Genomic DNA, 26912 nt, shown 5'->3' on the forward strand with positions numbered 1-26912 from the left:
TTTTTGGAGTTGGGATTTTATCCTCCCCAGGCAAACCATAAGCATCTCTCGGGGCATGGGGATGTTTCCCTAGAATTTTCTAGTTGGCTTGGTGAGTAAGGGTCCTCTTTCCTCTCTGCAGGAAATTAAGGATGCAGACACTCAGGGCGTGTCTTGCACAGCCAGCCAGCCTGGGAAAGTGAAGCCAACTGGGAGAGAGATTTGAAGGACTCTGGTTCTAGGCATGCCCACTTCTCCAGGTACTTGAGCTTGGAAACCTTTTTGCTTAACTAGCTCTAGGCCAATGTTGCTTCACTCCAGCACGCACACACTTCTCCTTGAGCTATTTTGAATTACCAGAGGAGAATCTTTGACAAACATAGGCCGATGTTAGTGTGACTGGGCAACTACACAAAATCAAAATCAGGAAAGGAGAGCCACTTTGCTGGAGTCTCTCAGAAGGCTGGTGGGGTGGACTCTGGGGCTTTGAAATCTCTAAACAAGAGTGGTGACTCACCTCTCCTAGAAATTGCCCTGGTTATATCATAAAAGGGCTCAATTTTTACATGAGGTCTCAGTGGTCTTTTTACTTAATGAGACATCATTAGAAAAATCAACCTTTGACCAGAAAGAGGCAGTTCCCTCCTTCCTCACACAATTCACAATTTTCTGGAATTATTAATAAAAATTGTGTATCGCTAGGCAGAAGCTCTCCAATGCTAGATTCACGTACAATTACTCATACAATTTACCTCAAGTTTCTCCTCTGCTCCTGACCTCTCAGGACAGCCGTGGTACTCACAGGGTAAATTCCAAACACCTCACCCAGGCACTCAGGGCTTTAAGAATTGAGCCTGACCTTAGCCATCAACATCATTTCCCACTCCAGAATGAACACTTTGCCCTGGTCATGCCAGTCTCTGTATTTCCTTTACACGAGTCCTACTCACTCCTTTTCCACACTTGGTGTAAGCTGCCCTGAACTGTCCCTCCTGCCTGTGTTCTTTCTCTTCGTCTTTCTTTTTCTTCCTTTTAAAAAATTGAGTGCTCACTGTGTGCCAGATATGGCCCTGAGTGCTGAGTATAAAATGACTCATAGGCCAGGCACGGTGGCTCATGCCTGTAATCCCAGCACTTTGGGAGGCTGAGGCAGGCAGATCACCTGAGGTCAGGAGTTCGAGACCAGACTGACCAACATGGAGAAACCCCGTCTCTACTAAAAATACAAAATTAGCCATGTGTGATGGCCCATGCCTCTAATCCCAGCTACTTGGGAGGCTGAGGCAGGAGAATTACTTGAACCCGGGAGGCAGAGGTTGTGGTGAGCTGAGATCATGCCATTGCACTCCAGCCTGGGCAACAAGAGCAAAACTCCGTCTCAAAAAAAAAAAAAAAAAAAAAAAAATTCAAAGCACCTGGTTTTTGCCTTTGTTGAGGTCCTAACCCTCAGTACCTCACAGTGTGACTGTATTTGGAGACAGGGCCTTTAAAGAAGTGATTAAGGTGAAATCATATGAGTGGGCCCTAATCCACTATGACTGATGTCATAAGAAGAGGAGATGAAGCCACAGACGTGCACACATGTGAAGACACCCGGTGAAGATGGCCGTCTACAAGCCAAGGAGGGAGGCCTTCGAAAAAATCAACCCTGGGGACACCTTGATCTTGGACTTCTACCTTCCACAACTGTGAGGAATAAATTTCTGTTTAGACCACCCAGCCTGTGGCATTTTTTTATGGTAGCCTTAGTAAATGAATACAAGGGGCTTACAGTCTGGGGAGGGAGACAAATAAGAAAAGAAGCAAGAACAACACAGCCTTGTAAGCACAGTCATTCCCCCTTCTCCATGGGGAATATGTTCCAAGACTTCCAATGGATGCCCGAAACCTTGGATAGTTCCAAACCCTGTATATACTATGTTTTTTCTATCCGGTAACTGAGATGACTAAGTCACTAACTAAGTGACTAAGGGATAGGAATGTCTACAACGTGGAGATGCTGGATGAAAGGATGATTTATGTCCCAGGTAGGACAGAGTGAATGGCAGGAGATTTCAGAACTCAGAACAGCATGCAATTTAAAACTTACAAAGTCTTTATGTCTGTGATTTTCCATTTAGTACTTTCAGATGCAGTTGACCATGGGTAACTGACACTGCAGAAAGCAAAACCTTGGACAAGAGGGCACTACTCTACCATGATAGGAGAAGCACAGAACTCTCAATTGTGGGAGATGAGGAGTAGTGTTAGGACATTTCCCAGGGGGATGTTATTCTGGGTTGTAAAGGTCATGAGAAGTGCCTGTCCCTCCAAGGGTGCAAGGGTGATCAGAAGCAAGCTCTTAGGCACGGGTGGGCTTGCTGTGGATCTCATCATCCTGCTTCTACATGAGCCAAAGGCAAGCCAGTCTCAGGTGCATGGCTGGCCCCCCGAGATGGAGCTCATGGAGAGGGACCAGCCAAGTCAATCACATCTGCCTTGGTAGATGGAGCCAGCAGCAGGAAAAGAAGCTGAGAGCCGTGGAAGAAAGGCAGTGAGCAGCAGCCACGGGACCACAGATATGAGGCCACTCATAAAGCAGACCCAGGAGGCAGAGAAGAAGCTAAACAGTGAGCCTGGGACAAAGGAGCCCATGGAGAGAATCAAAGGTAGAGATGGAGGCCACAGGCATCATGGGGCCACTGGAGTGGAGAGAGCTTCAGAGGGTTCTGGCTGGGGTCGGTCCCCTGAGGCATGGCTCTGCAGCTGATATGCTTGCATGCATTGAGTGTGGAGAACTTGGTGTGGGTTCTTGGTGTGGAGAACTTCTATGGTTTTGGCAAATGCATAATGTCATGTACCCACCACCACAGAATCATACAGAATAGTTTCACTGCCTTTAAAAAATCCCAGGCTGGGCGCAGTGGCTCATGCTTGTGATCCCAGCACTTTGTGAGGCCAGGGCAGGAGGATCGCTTGAGCCCAGAAGTTCAAGATCAGCCTGGGCAACACAACGAGACCCTGTCTCTATAAAAAGGAAAAGAAAATTAGCCTGGCATGATCACACACACCTGTAGTCCCAGCTACTCTGGAGGCTCAGTGGGGAGGATTGCTTGAGCCCAGGAGTTTGAGGCTGCAGGGAGCTATGATTGTGCCACTGCATTCCAGCCTGGGTGACATAGTGATACCCTGTCTCTGTTAAAAAAAAAAAAAAAAAAATATATATATATATATATATAGAGAGAGAGAGAGAGAGATCCCCTGTACTCCACCTATTCAAGCCTTCCCCTCTTCCCCAGAACCTCTGGCAATCACTGATCTGCTTACTGTTTCTTTAGTTTTGCATCATTTCGAATGTCATATAAATGGAATCATACAGTTTGCAGGCTTCTCAACCTGGCTTCTTTCACTTTGCAGTGTGCAGTTCAGATTTGTCCATGTTTTTGTGTGGCTTGATAGCCCATTCTTTTTTACTGATGAATAATGCACGCAGGCATCCATTGTATGGATGCACCACAGTTTGTCTAGTCACCTATTGAAGGACACCTTTTTTTTTTTTTGAGAGGGAGTCTCACTCTATCCACCAGGCTGGACTGCAGTGGCGTGATCTTGGCTCACTGCAACCTCCACCTCCTCGGTTCAAGAAATTCTGTCTCAGCCTCCCAAGCATCTGGAATTACAGGCACGTGCCACCACGGCTGGCTAATTTTTGTATTTTTAGTAGAGACGGGGTTTCTCCATGTTGGTCAGGCTGGTCTCAAACTCCCAACCTCAAGTGATCCGCCCACCTCAGCCTCCCAAAGTGCTGGGAGCCACCGTGAGCCACTGTACCTGGCCCTATTGAAGGACATCTTGATTGCTTCCAGTTTGGGGCAATAAATTCTTTTTAAAATAAAATAGTTTGTAAAATTTGCAATACATAAAAAAAAATTAAGGATATCTTATTGGACTAAATCTACTTTTAAATCCCCAAGAATAGCAGGTCTTTATTTTTAAGTAAATCACTGAGATAAGCGAGGTTGCTTTGATCAGAGAGCTCCATGATTTTGGTTTTCTTTTAGTTTCAGTACCCATGACATTCCATTCAAAGGTTTCTGGAATCACTAAGTCTCTAAATATGAAAGGTCGAAAACCATTGAACTAAAGAAGATTCAGTGAGAAAACTGGATGAGAGAAGGAGGAAATTTACTGACAACAATTAAACTATAGGACCAAACTCTTAATAGAGGGAAATAAAAACTGATTCTTGAAGGAAGAAGAAATAACTTCATTTTAATTTTTTTAGACTTTTTTTTTTTTTTGAGACAAGGTCTTGCTTTGTTGCCCAGGCTGGAGTACAGTGCTGCGATCTCGGCCCATTGCAACCTCCGTCTCCCAGGCTCACTTGATCCTCCCACCTCAGCTTTCTGAGTAGGTGCCCACCACCACGCCTGGCTAAATTTTGTATTTTTTTGTAGTGTATTTTTATAGTGTATTTTTTGTAGTGATGGGGTTTCATCATGTTGCCCGCTGGTCTCAAACTCCTGGGCTCAAGCAATCTTCCCACTTTGGTCTCCCAAAGTGCTGAGATTACAGTCATGAGCCACTGTGCCTGGCCAAATGACTTATTTTCTTTTCTTGGAGCAAGCTGTTTGAGCACAGCAACCAGAGCCTTAGCTTTGGGCCAAGCTGTGCTATCCCAGGATTTGATGCTGGACCCTTGGGCCAATATGTCTCAGTTCACCCACTGTGCTCTCACCCCATGTTAGCCCACCTAGCCTCGTACTCAAGGACAGAGTGCTGATCTTCCAGCTTCTTCATGCATCCTTTCCACAAATACTGAACCTGCATGTTGATGGCTGCACTGTCTTAGGCTCTGGGAACAAAAGAGTGAACAAAAGTGGGCACAGGTTCTGTCCTTTGGGAGTTTACATGGAGTCCTGAGTCCTGCATCTTTTTTTTTTTTTTTTTTTTTTTTTTTGAGGTGGAGTCTTTCTCTGTCGCCCAGGCTGGAGTGCAGTGGTGCGATCTCAGCTCACTATAACCTCTGCCTCCCAAGTTCAAGCAGTTCTCCTGCCTCAGCCTCTCAGCCTCTGGAGCCGTTGGGACTACAGTGCACTACCATGCCCAACTAATTTTTGTAGTCTTAGTAGAGATGGAGTTTCGCCATGTTGGCCAGGCCGGTCCATAACTCCTGATCTCAGGTGATCTGCCCACCTCTGCCTCCCAAAGTACTGGGATTACAGGCCTGAGCCACCTCACCCAGCTAGTCTTGCATTCCTCATTCTAAAGATCTAGGTCCCAGCCCACCTTCTTTGTCACTTACGTGGCTATCCTCATACGCTGATTGGTGGCCTTGATGATGAAGGATGATGGTAGAGGAAAACATTTAATGACCCACGGACTCTGATAATACTCAAGAGCACAAATACAAAGAAATTAATCAAGGGAAGAGAGAAATGAAAATGCTACATTTCAGTTAGAGTCTAGTAAAAAGAAAAGCATAATGTTTTCCCATCCAAGATCACAGAACCCCTGAATTTTATCCTTGCATCTTAGTTTAAGAACTCCTGTTGGGCTGGGTGTGGTGGCTCACGCCTGTAATCCCAGCACTTTGGGAGGCCGAGGCGGGTGGATCATGAGGTCAGGAGATCAAGACCATCCTGGCTAACATGGTGAAACCCCGTCTCTACTAAAAAATCCAAAAATAAAAGTAGCCGGGCATGGTGGCAGGCACCTGTAATCCCAGCTATGGGAGGCTGAGGGGGGAGAATGGCGTGAACTCGGGAGGCGGAGCTTGCAGTGAGCCGAGATCGCGCCACTGCACTCCAGCCTGGGTGACAGCGAGACTCCGCCTCAAAAAACAAAACAAAACAAAACAAAACAAACAAACAAAAAAACCTCCTATTGTTAAAATCTGAAAAAGAGAGAAACAGAGCTGAAGCTAGTGGAAATAACTGAAGTAAGAGGAATAAGAGGTGTATGGTGGAAACCAGAAAAGAATTAGGCTGGGTGCGGTGGCTCATGCCTGTAATCCCAGCACTTTGGGAGGCCGAGGCAGGAGGATCACTTGAGCCCAGGAGTCTGAGTCCAGCCTGGGCAACATGACGAGACCCCATCTCATTAAAAAAAAAAAAAAAAAAAGAAAGAAAAACTAATAGTGTAGCGGTGGTAGGAAATGGGGTGGGTGCTGTGCTGCTACTGTTGGGATGGGAGAGTATGAGGAGTAAATAGAGAGGCCCTCGTGCCCAGCTGTATTCTCATACTGTCAGAATCATTTCCTTCTGTTCAGAATCACTCAAAGGTACTTAATACACTGTATGATTTCCAAACAGATACCTAGAATTTATGAAAATAGTTTGGATTTCCTGTTTTATGAAATAATCTCTCTCCTGTGGTGGGGGTGGGGGGGGGATCTTTCATATGTTCATGTGTTCCTTAGCATTCTTTTTGTTTGTTTGTTTTTTTGTGGAGACAGAGTCTGGCTGTATTGCCCAGGCTGGTTGCGAGCTCCTGGCCTCTAGCAGTCCTCCTGTCTCAGCCTCCCAAAGTGCTGGGATTACAGGTGTGAGCCACTGCACTTGACCCATATTCCTTAGAATTCTTTCAGGGTTTTGTCTGTCTTTGTTTTTACATTTAACTTTTCAATCTAAATGGAATTAATTTTGGTAAATTGTGTAAGGTGATGCTAAAATTTTTTTGATCCCTAACAGCCAGCCTATTTTCCCAGCTTCATGTAGTAGATAATTCTTCCTTTCTCCACTATCATCCATTACATTCTTATTTGTACCTGATCAGCTGTGAATGCTATTCTGTAGCATTTATCAGTCTAGCTATCATTACAAGTTATCCAGCTAGTTATTTTTGTATTAGGACCACATCTGTTTAATTCTTGAGCTCTTTAAATGTGTTTAATACTTCCTAAGACTTTTTCACATTATTCTTGAATGTTAATTTTAGCACTTTTCACATGCCTACTCATCTAGAACAGCAGTTCTTAAGCTTTACTGTGCTATGGTTCCCTTTATTAAAATCTTTGAACTCTTTCTCAGATAATGACTTTAAATGGATAAAATAAACCGGATTAAAAAGAAAGCCAATTTAATTTAAAAATAGCCATCAAAATATTTAAAACCTTATGATGCAGTAAATATGTACTTCTTTATTAATGCATTACTTACAAGTTCTAGCAGCAGGTGTCATCCCTACTACCACAGTCTCAAAGTAGCAATGATCATAGGTGATATTTCTAAATAACTGTAACAACCATAATGTAATATGAAAATATCTGTGATTTCTAATGGGAATAAAGTCCCAGGGACTGCTAATATGACCATGTTTTGTTACCTACATTCATAAGTAAAGAAAATGCTACATTTCAGTTAGAGTCTAGTAAAAAGACAAGTATAATGTTTTCCCATCCAAGATCACAGAACCCTTGACTTTTATCCATGCATCTTAGTTTAAGAACTCCTGTTGTAGATAAAATCTGAAAAAAAAGCGTCGCATTTTAGAAAAACTCACTGGGATATTTAATGGGAATTGTGTAAGTTTGATAAATCAATCTGGTATGAAAAATTCATTCTTCCTATATTTATTATTTCATTATTTATCTAAGAACATTAGTAAACCCAAGTTTTGTTGCTTTTCACATAGAAGTTTCTCATTCCTTTTGGTAGTATTCCTAGGATTTTTTTTTCTATTGTGAATGCAAAAATTTTCCATTTAATGAATTTTTAAAGTCCCCTAGTTATTTTGAATCAAAATTTGGACACCCTATTATTTCTTTATATATATTTCAGTACATATCTCTAAAAGATAAAGACTTTAAAAAACTGCTACCACATCTTTTAAAAAATAAATAATTTTTTAATATTAGAAAACGTCATCTGTGTTTAAATCTTCCCAATTGCCTCATCATATTTTTTAAAAATTAGTGCTTTGCTTAAGTTAGGATTCAAAGAAAGTCCATACCTTACTCTTCATATTGTTTTTACATCCTTAGTCTCTCCTTGGTTTGAGTCCAACACCTGGCTAGAGTTAACTTGTGATTTGGCTAAAACACATTGGCGTCACTTTCCAATAGGTGCTATTCAGCATCCTTGGGTACCAATTCCATGGCTTGGTGTCAATTCAGTTGGCTTCCTAGGTAATTGGACTCAAACGTGGAGAGACTTCTTTAGATGGCAAATGCTAAATAAGATGGCTAGAAATCTAAAACTTCTTATGTGTCCTACCTAGACAGGGAGGTTCCTGTCTGTACCCAAACAACACTCGGGTACCTGTTGTAGGATTTAGCTTTTGTAACCAAACTTTCTCAGAAATAGAATTTGAGAAAGAACCGGGGAATGGTTAGAGGCTGCCTTACTTTTATAGCCCTTATTTAAAAAAGGCATAGCATATAGACAGAGTAAGATCCAAGTAATTTTGGTTTAGATCTACCTGATGATCTCTATACTAAAAACATCGTTGGCCTGAATCACACTCAATAAAGGTGTAAGACATTATAATACCACTTGCCAACTCCTTAGTATTTTGGCCAAAGACTGATGGCCCTCATTAATGGCTATTGGCTTTGGAGCGTGAAAGCCCATTGGCTATTACCTGCATATGGGACAGGAATTTGTTATCTTGGTAATCAATGCCTGCTTCAAGGATAGGCCCTGACAGGATCCAGGGTCGGTTTGTCCCATAAAGTTCCCTTCTTGGAAAAAGAAGTCTTTAGATAATGTGATTCCAGATGAGAAAGGTTAGACCTTGATCTAAGTTCAAAAACTTTAACTACTGAAGAGGAATTGTGGGCTGTCTTCTCCTCCTCCCAAGCCTCTTCATTCTACACTTTACAAAAGGCTTAAAGAATGAGAAAATCCTACGTACTATGGTTCAATAATAGCAAGAGAGCTTGTCAATGTCACCATGGTCATAGAAAACCTCAGCCAGGAGACGCATAAAATTGGACAGGCGGTGGTTAGGAACAGAACCCTTCTAGATACCTGAAAAGGCCTCTTAAGGTGAAACATATGCCACTTTGCCAGGCACGTTGGCACTTGCCTGTAGTCCTAGCTACTCGGGAGGCTTGAGACTGTAGTGTGCTGTGCTCGTGCCTGTGAATAGCCACTGCACTCCAGCCTGGGCAATATGGTGAGACCTCGTTTCTAAAAAAAAAAAAAAAAAAAAATTAAGAGATATTTAAAAAACTATGCCACCTTAAAAGAATGCTTTGCTTGCATTTCCACAGACCTCGCTAGACTCTTCAACATTTCTAAAAAGGTTCAAGACATAAACATGAAAATCAGATGAGATGATTTACATAATACCCACATATCTGGTTCTGCAGGTTCTGCGGGTTAGGGATGGGGCTTCATTAATTTCAGTAAACTTGAGTCTTGGTTTAGAAATGAACTATAAACTCTGATCATGATCTATTCTCCTAGTATTCGTGTTGCAGTGTTTAAATATGTGACCTCCAGAGTCCCAAACGCTAACGCAAAGCCATTGTCCTGTCACGTGATCCACAGCTTACCCAGCAACAGGAGGAGCGACAAGCTTCCTTGCATCTATAGGCTATGTTCTCATAACTGCCTCTAGACCAGCCTGGGTTATGGTGAAAATCCAGAATAACGTCCTGTCTACCCATGGCCAAAACAGGGGACTGAAAGAGAAAAACCTGACCAGGACTGAAAGAATAAAAATCAGCTCAAAACTGAGAAAGAAAAAAAGCAGCCCTACCTTTAATCGGGCTGTAAGGATAGCGATAGATAATGCCAACTACAAAATAAACAGAAAACAGTGTTCCCCTCAACACTGTAACACGCCACAGTCCTATCTTTGAGTGATTACTGATTTGTACCAATGGCACCCCAGATGCGCTTTGCTATTTTCGTTTGTTACTGTGGATATATTGCTTAGCCCCATGGCAGCACCCAGTCCCTAGTTAATCCCTGCTTCTCCTGATCCTGTTCTCAGAAATAGCAAACTGTCCGAAATGGCCTCCTTCCCTTAAACCCTCCTCAGAATCCCTCAGTGGGAAGGCAAACCTGACAAAAGGCACTTCCCTCCTTCCTCTTGTCTTTCTCTTTTTTCTTTCTTTCTTTTTTTTTTTTTTTTTTTTGAGACGGAGTTTCCTCTGTCGCCCAGGCTGGAGTGCAGTGGCGCGATCTTGGCTCACTGCAAGCTCCGCCTCCCGGGTTCTCGCCATTCTCCTGCCTCAGTCTCCTGAGTAGCTGGGACCACAGGCGCCCGCCACAAAGCCCGGCTAATTTTTTGTGTATTTTTAGTAGAAACCGGGTTTCACCGTGTTAGCCAGGATGGTCTCGATCTCCTGACTTCGTGATCCGCCCGCCTCCGCCCCCCAAAGTGCTGGGATTACAGGCGTGAGCCACCGCGCCCGCCTCTTGTCTCTTGAGTGCCTTCTCCCTGTGTGATCAGGTCAACACATCCTAGAGTCCCTGCAGGGGTGATGGGCAGTGTCATCTGAGGGAGGGGCAAGCTGTCCACTGGGTGCACCATTAGCAGTTTGTGGGAGTTACCTGGGACCAAATACAACTTTTCTTTTTCTTTTTCTTTTTTTTTAAATTCTGCATGGTGCATATTTATTGTAAAAATTTCAAAAATATAGAAAGCTGAAAGTGATGGATACACACACCCAGGCGCTCTTGTTCTTAAAGAGTAGCCAACATAGGAAAGGTCCAGAAAGTTCTGCAAATACAACTTTTCATACTTGCATCTTCCGTTTTGTCTTTCCTGCAATGGTTTTCCCTCCCCACCCACTGACTGCTTCTTATACATTAACAGGCATCCCCAAGGATTTTTTTTTATACCCATATCTGTGATTCTTTGTACTTTTTCCTTTCTTGGAGTAAGAGGCTCTGTTTTGTCATGACTGAAGTTCCCCCTATTATTTACCTCAAAGTTTCCTCGGACTTTTTTTCCATCTCATCATGTGGCTGCAGCAATTGTTCTTTTGCATTTTTCTGGCTGCTGGTTCATTTCTCTACCTGTTTCCTGCATCCACGCCTTTCATGCCTTTCATTTAAACTTCCATACAGCCAACTCTATTTGCAGTATAAAACCTTTCTTTGGCTTCCTCCTTTCCAAAAGCACTTTTACTTTAAAACATTTAACGATATTTCTCACCATTCGGTGCCTGCATGAAAAGAGATCCTAATTTCCTTCCCTTGTCCTTCTACTTTATTTTTCATTTCCTTCTGCTCAAACACGGGGTTGCTAACATGCTGGGTCCAGCTGAGCCATCACCCAGCTTTTGAGACCTTCATTTCCACTGTCACCACAGAACCGCAGTGTCTTCCCTGGTACATTTCACAACTTTCAGTCTTTCTTGCTCATGCCCTTCAGGGCCGGGGAGTGGCACACGTACAATTACAGCAAAATTACCACTGTTTCTCAAGAGCTCCTCTTCCTCCAGCTAATTGTGGAAACTTCAGTCCCTACCCGCCCCATCAGGCTGTTTCCTGGTAGCAGAGGAGAGGCAGCTCATAAACTCTCCTTGGCAGCGCTGAAGACTAGCTGACCCTGCACATGCCACGCTGGCCCTGGCACCTTGGGCCAGCTGCTTGCCACCCCCCGAGGTCGTCCACAGTCAGGTGCCTGCACTGCAGCTGCTGTGATGCTTGAGGCACTGCCTGCAAACCTCATGGCTATAAGGACCATAGTGTCCCAGGTGGCCACCTGGGCTCAAAGCCTCCTACAGGCTGCCTCTCACCTCTGCCACAGCTATGCCCATCCTGGGCCCCTGGAGTCCTGGTGCGCTGGAAAGTGACAGGTGTGCCCACTGGATGGGGTCCTAATGTGAGGCTGCCCTTGTCCACTCTGGATTCTTTCCATATTCCCTCTAGAAAAGGTAACTGGAAGGATCAAAGTCATTACCTTCCCCACGTTGAGCTAGAGTTGAATATTCTTCCATTGGGGGTTGCCTGGCTGGATTCTGCTCTCTTCCACCCTGCCTTTTCTTCTCCACCCAAAACACACCTACCCCAACAGTGGTTTCCCACACTTTGTAAAACAACAGGATGGGTCTACAGGAGGGTCTCCTCTCTAGATGCTGCAGCCCATTCCCCTTTTTGACATGTACACTGGAGATTAGACCCTGTATTCTCATATAGTGATCTCAGGCTTTGGCTTCAGAAGTCAATTTTAGGTTAATTTCAGCCAACTCACTTTTTTGGGATTTTTTTTGGGGTGTGTGTGTGTGTGTGTGTGTTTCTTTTTGCTTTCTTCTTTTTATTTTATTTTATTTTATTTTTGAGAGAGCGTCTCACTTTGTCACCCAGACTGGAGTGCAGTGGCGCCATCTCGGCTCACTGCGACCTCTGCCTCCGGGGCTCAAGTGATTCTCCTACCTCAGCCTCCTGAGTAGCTGGGATTACAGGTGCACCACTACTGCCTGGCTAATTTTTGTATTTTTTTTAGTAGAGACAGGGTTTCACCATGTTGGCCAGGCTGGTCTTGAACTCCTGACCTCAAATGATTCACCGGTCTCAGCTTCCCAAAGTGGTGGAATTACAGGCATGAACTACCGCGCCCAGCCTTGTTTTTCTTTTTTTTTGAGACAAGGTCTGGCTCTGTCGCCCAGGCTGTAGTGCAGTGGTGCGATCTCCGCCCACTGCAACCTCTGCCTCCCAGGCTCAAGCCATCCTCCTACCTCAGCCTCTTGAGTAGCTGGGACTACAGGCACACACCACCTCGTCCAGCTAATGTTTGTACTTTTGTGGAGATGGGGTTTCACCATGTTGCCCAGGCTGGTCTTGAACTCATGAACTCATGCCTGCATGAACTCATGAACTTCTGCCTCCGCCTCCTATAGTGCTGGGATTACAGGCGTGAGCCACTGCACTCAGCCTCCAAATCACATTTCTGAAGATTTCTTTGAAATTCCCATCCAGTATCACTGTATATAGAAGAAATATATATACATAGTGTAAACTGTATATATATATTTGTATATTTATGTATATAAATATATGCATGTATATATATAAAAGGGAGAGGACGTGAATATTCTTACTTTTCACATGTCATAAATAGAATTTCCTTTCCACAACCTCAGAGCTTTACAGAGTGGATGGAAGCAGTAATTCTCCAGGAAGTTTCTGGTATGGTGGTATCAGCCACTCACTGCCTCAAACCCAGTGAAACCCTCTGTAACACAGACTAGGATATGCCACAATTGGCAGTGGGTACCCCTCTACCAAATGGACCCAAATTCCTATCTCGGGCGTGAGGTGAGGTCACTAGTTCACTGCCCAGTGGTCATTTGCACTTGCTCAGTTCATTGTGGAGTCAGTGGGCACAGACTAACTTTATCTTACGTGCCTTTTGGGAAATCCCAGAGAGGTTGAAAAATATGATTTTTAGTTAATGTCACAACAGTGGGGCTCATGTGTTGTGTTTTCATATTAGACTCCGCTTACCTCACTATTATGGATTTTACTGTACTTTCCTACTGTTTGGGTAAATATCTGCTGCCCTGCAGGTCCTCTACCCCAGGTCCTTCCAAGCCCCACCTCCAAATGACTTCCCACATTTCTGGCATCCCAGCAAGAGATGGGAGGGACAGTTTACAGGACCCTCCACCTCAGCAGGTGTCTTTTCTTAAAAGACACCTTAAAGTGGGTGCTCCTTATTAACTATTTCAGATTATGTCTGGTTCTATTCGGTGTGGCCCCTTTCCCAAATCACGGGTTGTGGGGAGAACCCCACAGCTGCCTCTGTGCACAGGAAGTGGGTTCTCTGTATCAAATCAGGGTTTTCCTCCCTCTAACTCTAGAATTTCACATTCCTAGGCCATTTACCTAGCACGCCTGCACCTGTGACTGAAGTATGATAATGTGAGTTGTTGTATGATTGTGTTTACTTCATTCTTTAGTTCATGGCCTGAGCCAAGCCACCATGCTTGGCTAATGTTTGTATTTTTAGTAGAGACGGGGTTTTGCAATGTTGGCCAGGCTGGTCTCGAACTCCTGGCCTCAAGCGATCCGCCTGTCTCGGCCTCCCAAAATACTGAGATTACAGGCGTGAGCCACCGTGCCCGGCTGATTTAGCTGTTTTTGAAGTTTAAAATGAGTATTCCATTTATTATCGTAACAACTTCTAAAGCCTAGCTCCTTCAGTTTTTAAGTTTATACGTCATTTGTTTTAAGTGTAGCAGGTTTTAGCAATCATTGTTAAGGGGTCTTTGATACCTGGCCCAATTTACAAATAGTTTAATTGCTGACAAGGAGTCAAATCAGGATGCAAGGGTTCCCTTTATTTAGAAGGGTGTGAAAGTTTAGGGGCAGTGGGTATGGAAAGTTGGAGTGAGAGAGCACTGGCTGAGCAGAGACTTAGCGACAGCCAGGAGGGTGGAGACTGCTGGGCAAGAGGCACTGCAGACAGGACTTCAACAAAATTATTGGCCTTTTGGGGAGGTCAGGCAGAGAAGTTCTGTTTCTCTGCCTCCCTGCAACATCGCCTCAATGCCTGGGGCAAGTCACTGGCCAGAACGCTACAGGGCCAGATCTGAAAGCACCTTCGGGTTTTATAAACAATCTAAGTGACAAAAATGAATGGGGGGATGAAAAGGAGTCCTTAGTTAATACAGCAAGAAACAATAGCTGATGAAAGAGAGAATTAATATTATTGAGCACTCCCTGTGACCTCATGAGGTTAGTATCATTCTTCTCATTTTATGGATGTAAAAATTGCACCGCAAAGCCGCACAAGTAGTAAGTAGAGGGGACTGAATTCATTCTGACAATACTTGCAGTATGTATGTCTTATTAACAACTATGAACATCTTGCCAAAAGTATTGGATCTGATTCAAAGCAGATCGTATCCCATGTTTTCACCTGTATCATATTCTCTCAGCCCTTAGTCCACACTGACTTTTTTCAAAACTGCCATACCAGGTTCATTACCTGAGTTTCTACGGGGCAAGAACGTGCAAGTCTGATTTTTGCGAATTTCTCACAAGAAACACAGCAGGAAGGGGTTGGTTCTGTGTTTGCCATTTTCCTTGTAATTGCCAAAGTGGAGGCAGAGATGTTGTACAATTTCAGCGAGAGGAGACCTCCAGGGGCTAGGCAGGGACCTCTAGCAGCTCATCAGCAGCAGTGCTGGTGGGATCCTACCTAATGCGGCCTCACAGGGAGTTAAGGAGAGAAGCACACTCTCTGGGCCCCCGGGCCAATGAGCAGACTCATCTGTACATTTTTATCTCTGGTTGGAAATGTACACTATGAACTTAGAGAGAACGTCCCATCTTTTCAAGTGTCCATGGGAAATTACCAAAATATATGATGCCCCTGGCCTCAAATTTCCAAATGGAGAATGGTATCGGCTTCATTCCTTGACAACAAATGAAATGAGACTAAGAATGAATAACAAAAGAATAAATTAAGACATCTCAGTTTCACGTAGCAAAAGTACATCCCTTATTGGTAACAGCCTAATTGGTAAAAGCAGATAATTGGAAACAACCTAAATGTTCGACAATAGATGCAGAATAGTATACATTAAAATACTGTTGGCCGGGCGCGGTGGCTCATGCCTGTAATCCCAGGACTTTGGGAGGCCGAGGCAGGTGGATCATCTGAGGTCAGGAGTTCGAGACCAGCCTGGCCAGCGTGGTGAAACCCTGTCTGTACTAAAAATACAGAAAATTAGTCGGGTGTGGTGGCATGTGCCTGTAATCTCAGCTACCCAGGAGGCTGAGTCAGGAGAATCGCTTGAACTGGGGAAGTGGAGGTTGCAGTGAGCTGAGATCACGCCATTGCACTCTAGCCTGGGCAACAAGAGTGAAACTCCATCTCAAAATAAATAAAATAAAATAAAATATAGTTACAGCATCCATCTTCTGCCTATATTGTTGGCTCTTCCGTTGAAAATTAAGCATTTAGAAGTTGGTATGCTCCCAAACGACCTAACTTCTAAAATGCAAAGGCACTGGCAAGCTTAGGATCTGATGACTATTGGATACCTTGCAAATTCCTCATCTGTGGCTAGTGGGAGACCTCTAGGCCTACTGGAGCAGAAGGTATCATGCAGCAGTTTGACAGAGATTTGTGGTTGGTTCTGGACCCCTTTGTCTGGGGTTGCTACGCAACAGTAAGAAAAGTGAGAGGAGTTTCCTTATTTTCTACAGCTCCCTATTTGTAACAGGTTTCTGTTGAGAGCAGCTCATGTCTTGGTGTTGATGTTTTCATCTGGAGTCCCTTCTGCTTTCCAAAAGTGAATTTTCTTAACAGAGTAAGCAAAATGAATCTCTACTGCTACATCTGGTGTGTTCCTAACTGGGGGAAAGATGTTTAAAGCAATGGATACCCCAATCTGGAGTGATCCATTTTCTTTAAAAACTAGCTTCTGGCCGGGCTGGTGGCTCACGCCTGTAATCCCAGCACCTTGGGAGGCCGAGGTGGGTGCATCACCTGAGGTCAGGGGTTCATGACCAGACTGGCCAACATAGTGAAACCTCGTCTCTACCAAAAATGTATGTCTTGGCCGCGCGCAGTGGCTTATGCCTCTAATCCCAGCACTTTAGGAGGCCAAGGCGGGCAGATCACAAGGTCAGGAGTTCAAGACCAGCCTGACCAACATGGTGAAACCCCGTCTCTACTAAAAATACAAAAATTAGCCGGGCGTGGTGACACACACCTGTAATCCCTCCCAGCTAGTCAGGAGGCTGAGGCAGGAGAATCGCTTTAACCTGGGAGGCAGAGGTTGCAGTGAGCCGAGATCGCACCACTGCACTCCAGCCTGGGCGACAAGAGTGAAACTTCGTCTCAAACAAAGAAACAAACAAAAAAACTAAGTCTTATTAAAAACTCTATGAACATTTTGCAAAAGTACTGGATCTAATTCAAAGTAGATCATATCACCATGTTAAAATACAAAATTAGCTGGGCATGGTGGCACGCAACTATAATCCCAGCTACCCGGCAGGCTGAGGCAGAAGAATTGCTTGAACCCGGGAGGTGGAGATTGCAGCGCGCCAAGATCGCCCCACTGCATTCCATCCTGGGCGACAGAGTGAGACTCTGTCTCAAAAAAAAAAACCAAAAAAAAAACCCAAAAAACTGGCTTCTAGGCTGGGTGTGGTGGCTCACGCCTGTAATCCCAGCACTTTGGGAGGCCAAGGCAGGCAGATCACCTGAGGTCAGGAGTTTGAGACCAGACTGGCCAACATGTTGAAACCCCATCTCTACTACAAATAAAAGATTAGCTGGGTGTGGTGGCAGGTGCCTGTAGTCCCAGCTAATCTGGAGGCTAAGGTGGGAAAATTGCTTGATCCCAGGATGTTGAGGCTGCAGTGAGCTGTGATTGCCCCACTGCACTCTAGCCTGGGTGACAGAGCAAGATCCCGTCTCAAAAAACAAAACAAAACAAAAAAAAAGCTGGCTTCTCTTTCAGAGTATATTCTTTCTTCTGGGCAACCACCAGAGACCACCAATTCTCTCAGGCTTCCAGCTGGAAAAGAAAAGAAAAGAAAAAAAGAAAAGAAAAGAAATGGCCACTCTCATCTGTGCCTTCCTCCATATTCTCTGCCTGCACCCACTTCTGTCATCTGGCCAAAACTGCTGATAGTTCATGTAAGAGGTTGAGTGTAAAGAGTTCTTATACCAGGCATGGTATAATCCCAGCTACTAAAGAGGCTGAGGCAGGAGAGTCCTTTGAGCCCAGGAGTTTAAGATCAACCTGGGCAACATAGCAAGAGCCTATCTCAAAAATTAAAAAAAAAAAAAGAAAGAAAAAGAATAAACAAAGGATTCCTAGTGTTTCCCCTGTCCCTAGCAGAGAGGAGAGCTCCCCTAGCAGTGGCTTCTGGAGACCAGATTCTTCTTGGATGTTCTACTTTTTCTTTCTCCTCACTCCCAGTTATGGAGCTTCAGCCTTCATCTTACCAGGGCTTGGTGGGGGCACGAAGCCATCTTGAAGTTCAGCTCTCCTCATTCCTAACTACCCCACTACTGTTGTCTCATCACTAAATTGTTTCCTTTAATATGGCGTCTGCAAGTGCCTATAAAATAATCCTTCATTAGTGGAAGTTTAGCTTCTAAATGTTTTCTCTGATGCCTTTTCATTGCCCCAGGCTTTGGGAGAACATGCGCAGATGTGTCTAGGCTCTTTAGTGTTGGTCTGGGCTACAGATAATGATGCTTAAATCATACTTGAGGCTTGGAGTGAGTTGAACATGGATTAGCCTATCTCATCTAGAAATTGATTTAAACCAAGTGGGGACTCAGTCCAGGGCTCTCCCTACCTTTCTCCCCTCTTAATCAATTCCTGCCTTAGTTTATGTTGTGTAAGGAATAAACGAGCAATCACAAACGTTCCTGAAACGAGGATGCCCAGGAGAATTAGGTTTTAAAAATTATTTCCTCCTCAGGACGCGGTCTGCATGCAAAATAAATAAATAAATAAATAGAACAACAGTACATAGAAGACAAAGTGAATAATTTAACTTGAAAGCAGGTTCTGCTCCACAAAAACTGGTGGAGGTATGGCTGGATTTTTTTCTTCTTAAAGAGGAGGAAAAAATTATTGATAATGAAAAGGAAATGATCTGAAATGTTTGGTCTAGAGGGCCACTCCATGTCAGAGGCAAAGTTGCCTCTGCTTCCTGGATATATTATGCCTTTGAATATACTGCGTTACTGATTTACTGTAGGTCTTAGTTTCACTTTCTATGTTTGTTTATGTTAAACCAATTTATCCTGTATGCCAGAGCTAGCTTAGTTTTGGATTGGACATCTTTAGAAGTTATATTAGTTCAGAAGGGGTTGGGAAGTATTGGCTAAATGACGCAGCTTCCAGTATGATTTATACCCAGAAACCTTTGCATGAAGATTCTGACTCAAAATATCCATTGTGTCCATAAACTAATACATTGTTTTCTATTTTTGTAGACATTTCCTGTTTAACTTTTACATACTCTGTAAAGTAGGTGTGCCTATTACTTTGTTTGTTCTTTCAGTTGGACAAACCAAAGCTCAGCAAAACCAAGTTATTTTGCTCTCTTCCCTCCCGACCCACCTCGCCCCAAGGTCACCGTAAAAAGCGGGAATAGAATCAGTGTTGGCTGCCTCCCAGCTTAATGTTCCATTTCTTGGGTTAAGCCAATCTCAGAGCACTTTTAATTTACCTATTTGTTTATGCAATCTGAGTTAGGTAAATATGCTTGAGTCAGATTAAAACCAGGTGTTTAATGTGCTTATTTTCAGAATGATTTTATTTATAGTAATTGCCTGCAATACATTGTGTTCTTAACAGGGCAAAGAAGGCTTTATTTAAACACCCCTATCTGGTGACTTGGTCCATTTTCTTTGCATCTGATGATAACATCTGGCAGCACCCTCAGTTCCCAAGTGAGTCACATAATGCACAATGTTGCCCTTGTCTGGTTTGCTCTTAGCTGGGACCATCTAATGGGATTTAGGCTAAGGAATTTCTGCAAGCATAATAGTAGAATCTTAGATTTGGAAGGAACTTTATCGGTTACTTGGTTGCAATTCTCACCCAATGCAATCACCTCTTCCACAACATACCTGACAGTGGTGGGTACTCCTTGTCTCCCAACTTCCAGAGACAGGGCGCTCACAGCTGGGCAGGGCAGTTCATTCCATTATTGAACACTGAATTGCTGGAAGGCTCTTCCTCATGCTGTCATGATGAACTGTCTCTGTAACTTCCACCCCTTGGCCCTAATTTGGTCATCATATGACAAATTATATTACAGTCATATAATTCAAGTGCACCCTAACATTGAAATTCTGCTTTCATGTGATGGGCACATGCCTAGTTTTCATATCATCCCCTCAGAAGATGACTCTTCCTGGGTAAACATTTCTTGTTGTCTTAATTGTTCATTCCCCTTTTGTGGCTTCTGTAATCAAGATTCTTCAATTTAACAGAGGCAGAAAACCTAACTCAAAATGACTCAAGTAAAGAAAAAAAAAATTGGCTTCTGTAACTGAAAAGTCCAGAGGAAGAGGCAGCTTCTGACCCAGCTGGATCTAGGCTCAGCCAGTGCCATCAGGGCCTGGTGTCACCTGCCATCTATGTCATTCACAGTTCCATCAAGAGAGAGCAGCCACGTGATCATTTGAACATTAGGAAAAGTGTAATCTAAAAAAGTATTTTACTTTTTTCTTTTTGAAATGGAGTCTCACTCTTATTGCCCAGGCTGGACTGCAATGGCACGATCTCGGCTCACTGCAACCTCCACCTCCCGGGTTCAAGTGATTCTCCTGCTTCAGCTTCCCGAGTCGTTGGGATTACAGTGCTCACCACCAAATCAGCTAATTTTGTATTTGTACTAGAGTTGGGGTTTCACCATGTTGGCCAGGCTGGTCTCGAACTCCTGACCTCAGGTGATCCACCTGCCTTGGCCCCCCAAAGTGCTGAAATTACAGGCAGGAGCCACCACACCCAGCCAATCTAAAGAATTATTAACTATTAACAGGGGGCTGGGATAACAATGGATTGGCTAGCAAGAAATAAAGAGAATTTGAAAGAATGCAGGAATAGCAGATTTAAGGAGTACTACTTCTCCTAGGGCTGAGATAGAGCACCTAAGGAAGAATCTGCTACTCCTGGCCCCCCACTCCTGACCCCCTGGGTTGAGACCCAGAACTTGTCAAAGAGCACATGGCTGTGTCTCATTGATTGACAGAGAAGTTGCTGTCATGTAGTGTCAGTGGAACTTGCTAGAAATCTATTCCCTGGAGCTTGCTGGAAATTCGTCTTCTAGGTTGCTCAGGAAAGCAATTCATGGGAAAGTATTTCACTGAAGGTACCTGAGGGAGGCGTCCTGGTAAGCTGCTGGTACTGAAGGAGCCAGGTGCCAGAGGAGCTGTCAGTGTTGCAAGAGCTGGACACTGGAGAAGCAGCCCATGCTCCCAGTGAACACGCTGGAACCAGGAAGCAAACCATATGTCTTCTGCAGTGTCTCTTCAGCACCCTCTACTGAATAAGTTTAATAACATGACAAATAGTAAAAGAGAACTACTTCAGGGCCCAGCTAGATTTTTGCTCAACAAACAATGGAGGGTAAATATGGAGCTGAGAGGCAATAAACTGACCGCCACACACCACATTTGCATTCCTTTTTTCCTCTACAGGTTCTACAGTCATGTACCTTATGATGACAAGATGGTGGGTGGCAACTCCAGGCTTTTAGCCCTTCATTTCAGTGACCCCAATGCAAAGAGGGCACTTTTGTCCCCCAGCATTAGGCCAGATTAAGTTTGACTCTGTTTTGCCAAGCTTGTGTCACATGTTTGTTGCTGAGCCAATCACAGTGTTCAGGTGGTTTTGTGGCTCTGATTGGTCAGCCCTTAGGTGGGAGTGAGTCAACCTTACCCCTATCAAATGTACAGAGGAAATTCCAAGGAAAATCAAACTGTTGATACCAGAAAAGGGAGAAATGGCTGATAGGCAGGCAACAATCTACTGTACCGGTGGTTGTTAGGAACAGAGCATGGGGCCAGATACAGCTTCATCAACCAGTGACTGTTTTCTCACCTGTAAAGTGGAAATAATAATAATGCCTGTTTGAGTTGGAATGGATAAATAAATGCCACACATTTTGTTAACCAAATTTAGAAACAATTGAGAAATTGACTCAAAAATCAGTAGGATGGCGAATAAAATGTCAGCTTTATTACTGAGAAAAGTTCATATTGAATAACATTCAGGGGCTGACCCTGTATCATGGTCTCTGGTAGTGTTAAACAGCCCACAGGACCCTGTTCCCCGACCTCCTGCCCCTCTTGCCATGTAGATTGGCTGCCATAAAACATATGGCATAGATATCCAGCGACTTTCTTTGGAGATAGGCAAATCTCAAAGAGAAGGATAGGAGTGAGCCAGTCCGGGCATGCATGGTTCTTTTGTCTGAACTCCCAATAAAATAAGCTATTCTTTCTTTCTTGGAGAAGAAGTTGGAGTAGGGCAAGAGGACAGGATTGCGATTCTAGCAGAGTTCTCTCCACAATCCCTAGCTTTTTGTTCTCTTAATTGATTGGGCTTACCATTAAGACTGTGATCAACCAGGGCTTTAACTACCCACTTGGGGGAGATCAGGTGTTTATCAGAGCCTGCTTCTTCCTTTATAAGGCTGCTCCATCAGTTCCAACCACTGCTTCTTTGGGTTTTCTCTTGGCCACTTACATTATTTTATTTTTATTTTTATTTTTATTTTTTAATGTGATAGAGACAAGGTCTCACTATGTTGCCCAGGCTGGTCTCAAACTCCTGACCTCAAGCAATCCTCCTGCCTCCACCTCCCAAAGTACTGGGATTAAGCTGTGAGCCACTGCACCTGTATTTTAAATTCTAATTCATTACCAGTATTTAAAGGGTGGGTGATATAGCACATAAAAATTCACATTTCCTAGCTCTTTTGGGAAAAAAGAGGTCAAACAACTTGGGATCCTCATTCTTCTGTGGAAATAATCAGTTGGAACTGAGTATTGGCTGCTGGTTTCAAATAGAGCATGGCCTCTCCTGTCTTCTGCAATCCCCACTACTCTCAGTTCTTATATTTAGTCACCTCGCTCATACACCTACTTGCCTGGCCCCTGTACGCATTTACATTTGTAACTCCCTATGCTAGGTCCCTATGGTTGGTGCCTTCCCTACCATTCTGGATGGCTTGGTTCAACCAGGTGGACATCCTTCCGTACTCTTTTAGGTACGTCTGGTCGATGCTTACCAAGTAGAGCCTACAAGGGCCCAGGCAAAGGCTGGCCTATTTCTATGACTTAAAAGAATAAAATGAAAGTAGGCATCTTACAATTGCTCTTAAACACAAAGGTACTGACTTTCCTTTTGTCCTGGACTGTCTTTCTCAGCCTCATCTAAGGATATTTATGTAGTGAACAGCCTTGGAAGATATAGTGTCCCCTCTGGAGCAAAGGCCATTATAACCGCCCATTCTAAAAGAGTCATGCTTCCTAATCTTCGGCTTCCTCATCCCATTGTAACACACTCCATTGTGTGTGCAGTTGCCATTGGGCTCTCTTCACCCTTTCCTCTATGTTTCTTTTGTTATGTGACTGCAGCCCCCTCACAGCAAGGTAGATTGTTCCACGCTGGGCACCTGACCCTCGAGCAGCACTACATTGGCTAGTCAGCACTGATCATGTGGCCTGGCTGGGAAAGATGAGCTGCGGCAGCCAGAGTTTCTCTCTGAGCGAATAAAGTTGTTAGTGACAGGATCAGGAAACAAAAGGATGCCCAGAAAGAGAGAAGATTAGAATTGGGGCCATGGAGGGTAAGAGCAAGTCAAATTTTTGAGTGTAACAGAAGCATGCAGAGAAGCAATGATGCTATGAGAAACACACACACACACACACAGAGAGAGAGAGGGAGAGAGAGAGAGATCACGTAGCCCAAGAGAAAGGAAAAGTAGCCTCAGTTCCAGATGGCTTCCTAGCTTCTGTTCACAAAGATCTTTATCATAAATGGCCTTTTTCTAAGGAATAAATGAGTCTTTGTTTCCGTCAACAAAGGGAGCCTGACCAAGACAGCTGGCCATGCCTCTAAGCAGATGTCTAGCTGAGGTATAGCACACTGTTGCTCTATCACAAAATACTCCTCTTCTAAAAAGTGACCCTGAATTTAGGGGCATTTTTTTTTTTTGAGACAGGGTCTCACACTGTTGCCCAGGCTGGAGTGCAGTGGTACAATCATGGCTCACTGCAGCCTCAACCTTCTGGATTCCAGCGATCCTCCCATCTCAGCATCCCAAGTAGCTGGGATTACAGGTGTGTGCCACCACACCCAGCTAATTTTTGTTTTGTTTTGTTTTGTTTTTGAGATGGAGTCTGGCTGTATTGCCCAGGCTGGAATGCAGTGGCATGATCTTGGCTCACTGCAACCTCCGCCTCCTGGGTTCAAGCAGTTCTCCTGCCTCGGCCTTCTGCGTACCTGGGATTACAGACATGCACCACCACGTTCAGCTAATTTTTTGTATTTTTACTAGAAATGGGGTTTCACCATGTTGGCCAGGCTGGTCTCGAACTCCTGATTGCATGATCCGCCTGCCTTGGCCCCCCAAATTGCTGGGATTACAGGCGTGAGCCACCACACCTGGCCAATTTTTGTATTTTTTGTAGAGATGGAGTTTTGCCATGTTGCCCAGGCTGGTCTTGAACTGCTGCGCTCAAGTGATCTTCCTGCCTTGATCTCCTGAAGTGCGGGGATTACAGGCATGAGCCACCTTGCCTGGCCTAGGGGCAACCATCTTAATCATAGGAACCAGAAAGTTGTCTTTAAAAATATGTGTGTGGACCGGGCGCGGTGGCTCACGCCTGTAATCCCAGCACTTTGGGAGGCCGAGGTGGGCGGATCATGAGGTCAGGAGATCAAGACTATCCTGGCTAACACAGTGAAACCCCATCTCTACTAAAAATACAAAAAATTAGCCGGGCATGGTGGCAGGCACCTGTAGTCCCAGCTACCCGGGAGGCTGAGGCAGGAGAATGGTGTGAACATGGGATGCGGAGCTTGCAGTGAGCCGAGATCATGCCACTGCACTCCAGCCTGGGCGACAGAGCGAGACTCCGTCTCAAAAAAAAAAAAAAAAAAAAAAGTGTATGGAACAGATAGGGGCCTCAGAAATAATACCGCACATCTACAACCATCTGATCTTTGACAAACCTGACAAAAACAAGAAATGGGGAAAGGATTCCTATTTAATAAATGGTGTTGGGAAAACTGGCTAGCCATATGCAGAAAACTGAAACTGGGCCCCTTCCTTACACCTTATAGAAAAATTAACTCAAGATGGATTAAAGACTGAAACGTAAGAACTAAAAACCATAAAAACCCTGGAAGAAAAACCTCGGCAATACCATTCGGGACATAGGCATGGGCAAAGACTTCATGTCTAAAACACCAAAAGCAATGGCAACAAAAGCCCAAATTGACAAATGGGATCTAATTAAACTAAAGAGCTTCTGCACAGCAAAAGAAACTATCATCAGAGTGAACAGGCAACCTACAGAATGGGAGAAAATTTTTGCAATCTATCCATCTGACAAAGGGCTAATATCCAGAATCTACAAGGAGCTTAAACAAATTTACAAGAAAAAAAACAAACAACCCCATCAAAAAGTGGACAAAGGATATGAACAGACACTTCTCAAAAAAAGACATTTATGTGGCCAACAAACATGAAAAAAGTTCATCAACACTGGTCATTAGAGAAATGCAAATCAAAACCACAATGAGATACCATCTTACGCCAGTTAAAATGGCCATCATTAAAAAGTCAGGAAACAACAGATGCTGGAGAGGAAGTGGAGAAGTAGGAACACTTTTACACTGTTGGTGGGAGTATAAATTAGTTCAAACATTGTGGAAGACAGTGTGGTGATTCCTCAAGGATCTAGAACTAGAAATACCATTTGACCCAGCAACCCATTACTGGGTATATACCCAAAGGATAATAAATCATTCTACTATAAAGACACATGCATGCATATGTTTTTTGCAGCACCGTTCACAATAGCAAAGACTTGGAACCAACCCAAATGCCCACCAATGATAGACTGTATAAAGCAAATGTGGCTGCACCATGGAATACTATACAGCCATAAAAAGGATGAGTTGATGTCCTTTGCAGGGACATGGATGAAGCTGGAAACCATAATTCTCAGCAAACTAACACAAGAACAGAAAACCAAACAACGCATGTTTTCACTAATAAGTGGGAGTTGAACAATGAGAACACATGGACACAGGGAGGGGAACATCACACACGGGGGCCTGTCAGGGGGTAGGAGGACAGGGAAGGGATAGCATTAGGAGAAATACCTAATGTAGATGATGGGTTGATGGGGCAGCAAACCACTATGGCATGTGTATACCTATGTAACAAACCTGCATGTTCTGCACTTGTATCCTAGAACTTAAAGTATAATAAAAAAAAAGTGTTACTCTGAAAAGGTGAATTTTATCTTATGATAATTGTATCTGAATAAAGCTATTATTAAAAAGTGTTTTTTAAAAATGTTAATGTAAGTACAGATTATTGAGTTTTTAAAGGTACCAAGGAAGTCATCAAGGACATATGTAAGGCACAGAATGAGTCTGCCTTTCAGGAGCTAGATGAGCGTGGGAGGGTATAACTGAATGACCTGGAGTCATTTGGATTTGGGACCTAGGAGCTTCGATAGTACCAGAAGTAGATGGAGAAAGATGCCCTCCTAGTATTCAACCGTCTGGGCCACATGAGTTTGGTTAGGCTGTGTTGGCAAGTCCTCTCACCCAAATGATCTTGGAAACATCGGCTGGCACTTCACACCCATTAGGATGGCTACCATAGAAAAACAACAACAACAAAAAACCAGAACATAACCAGTGTTGGTGTGGATATGGGGCAATTGGAATCCTTATACTTTGCTGGTGGGACGTAAAATGGTACAGCTGCTATGGAAAGCAGTATGGAAATTACTCAAAAAATTAAACATAGAATTACAATTTTATCTAGTAATTCCACTTCTGGGTATGTACAAAAAATAATTAAAAGCAGGGACTCAAATATTTTACACCTATGTTCATAGCAGCACTATTTGGAATGTTTTGGAAACAACCCAAATATCTATTGATTAATAATTAGCTAAATAAAATGTGGTGCATATGTACTATGAGATATTTCCTAGCCTTAAAAAGAAATGGAATTCTGATACATGCCATATTATGCATGAGCCTCGAAGACATTGTACTAAGTAAAATAAGCCAGATACAAAAGGACAAATATGGTATGATTCCACCTATATGAGGTATGAAGAATAGTCAAATACCTAGAGACAAAAAGTAGAACAGTGCTTACTAGGGCCTGGGGGAAGGGACAAATTGGGAGTTATTGTTTAATGGGTAGAAAGTTTCTGCTTGGGATGATGAAAAAGTTCTGGAGATGAATAGTGGTGATGATTGCACACAATGCGAATGTATTTAAGACCACTGAACT

The 26912-nt window shown here is 43.8% G+C and overlaps 1 protein-coding gene across 2 annotated transcripts in view; it reads left to right on the top strand.

Annotated features, from left to right (window-relative positions):
• The window catches only part of NDUFAF6 (NADH:ubiquinone oxidoreductase complex assembly factor 6), a 212614-nt gene extending 187005 nt beyond the window's left edge, over positions 1-25609 (top strand). The window contains exons 9-10 of one of the 2 annotated variants that reach the window (XM_058444508.1): positions 122-239; positions 24710-25609. In XM_058444508.1, the coding sequence (XP_058300491.1) occupies positions 122-205 (84 nt within the window). In that variant the 3' untranslated portion in view covers positions 206-239; positions 24710-25609. Of the gene's footprint in view, positions 1-121; positions 650-24709 lie in introns of those variants that run through there. The other variant, XM_032760077.2, reaches the window with a different exon arrangement.
• The last annotated feature ends 1303 nt before the right edge of the window (positions 25610-26912 follow it).

This window comes from Hylobates moloch, unplaced genomic scaffold (assembly GCF_009828535.3).
Source record: "Hylobates moloch isolate HMO894 unplaced genomic scaffold, HMol_V3 SCAFFOLD_9, whole genome shotgun sequence".
NCBI lineage: Eukaryota > Metazoa > Chordata > Mammalia > Primates > Hylobatidae > Hylobates > Hylobates moloch.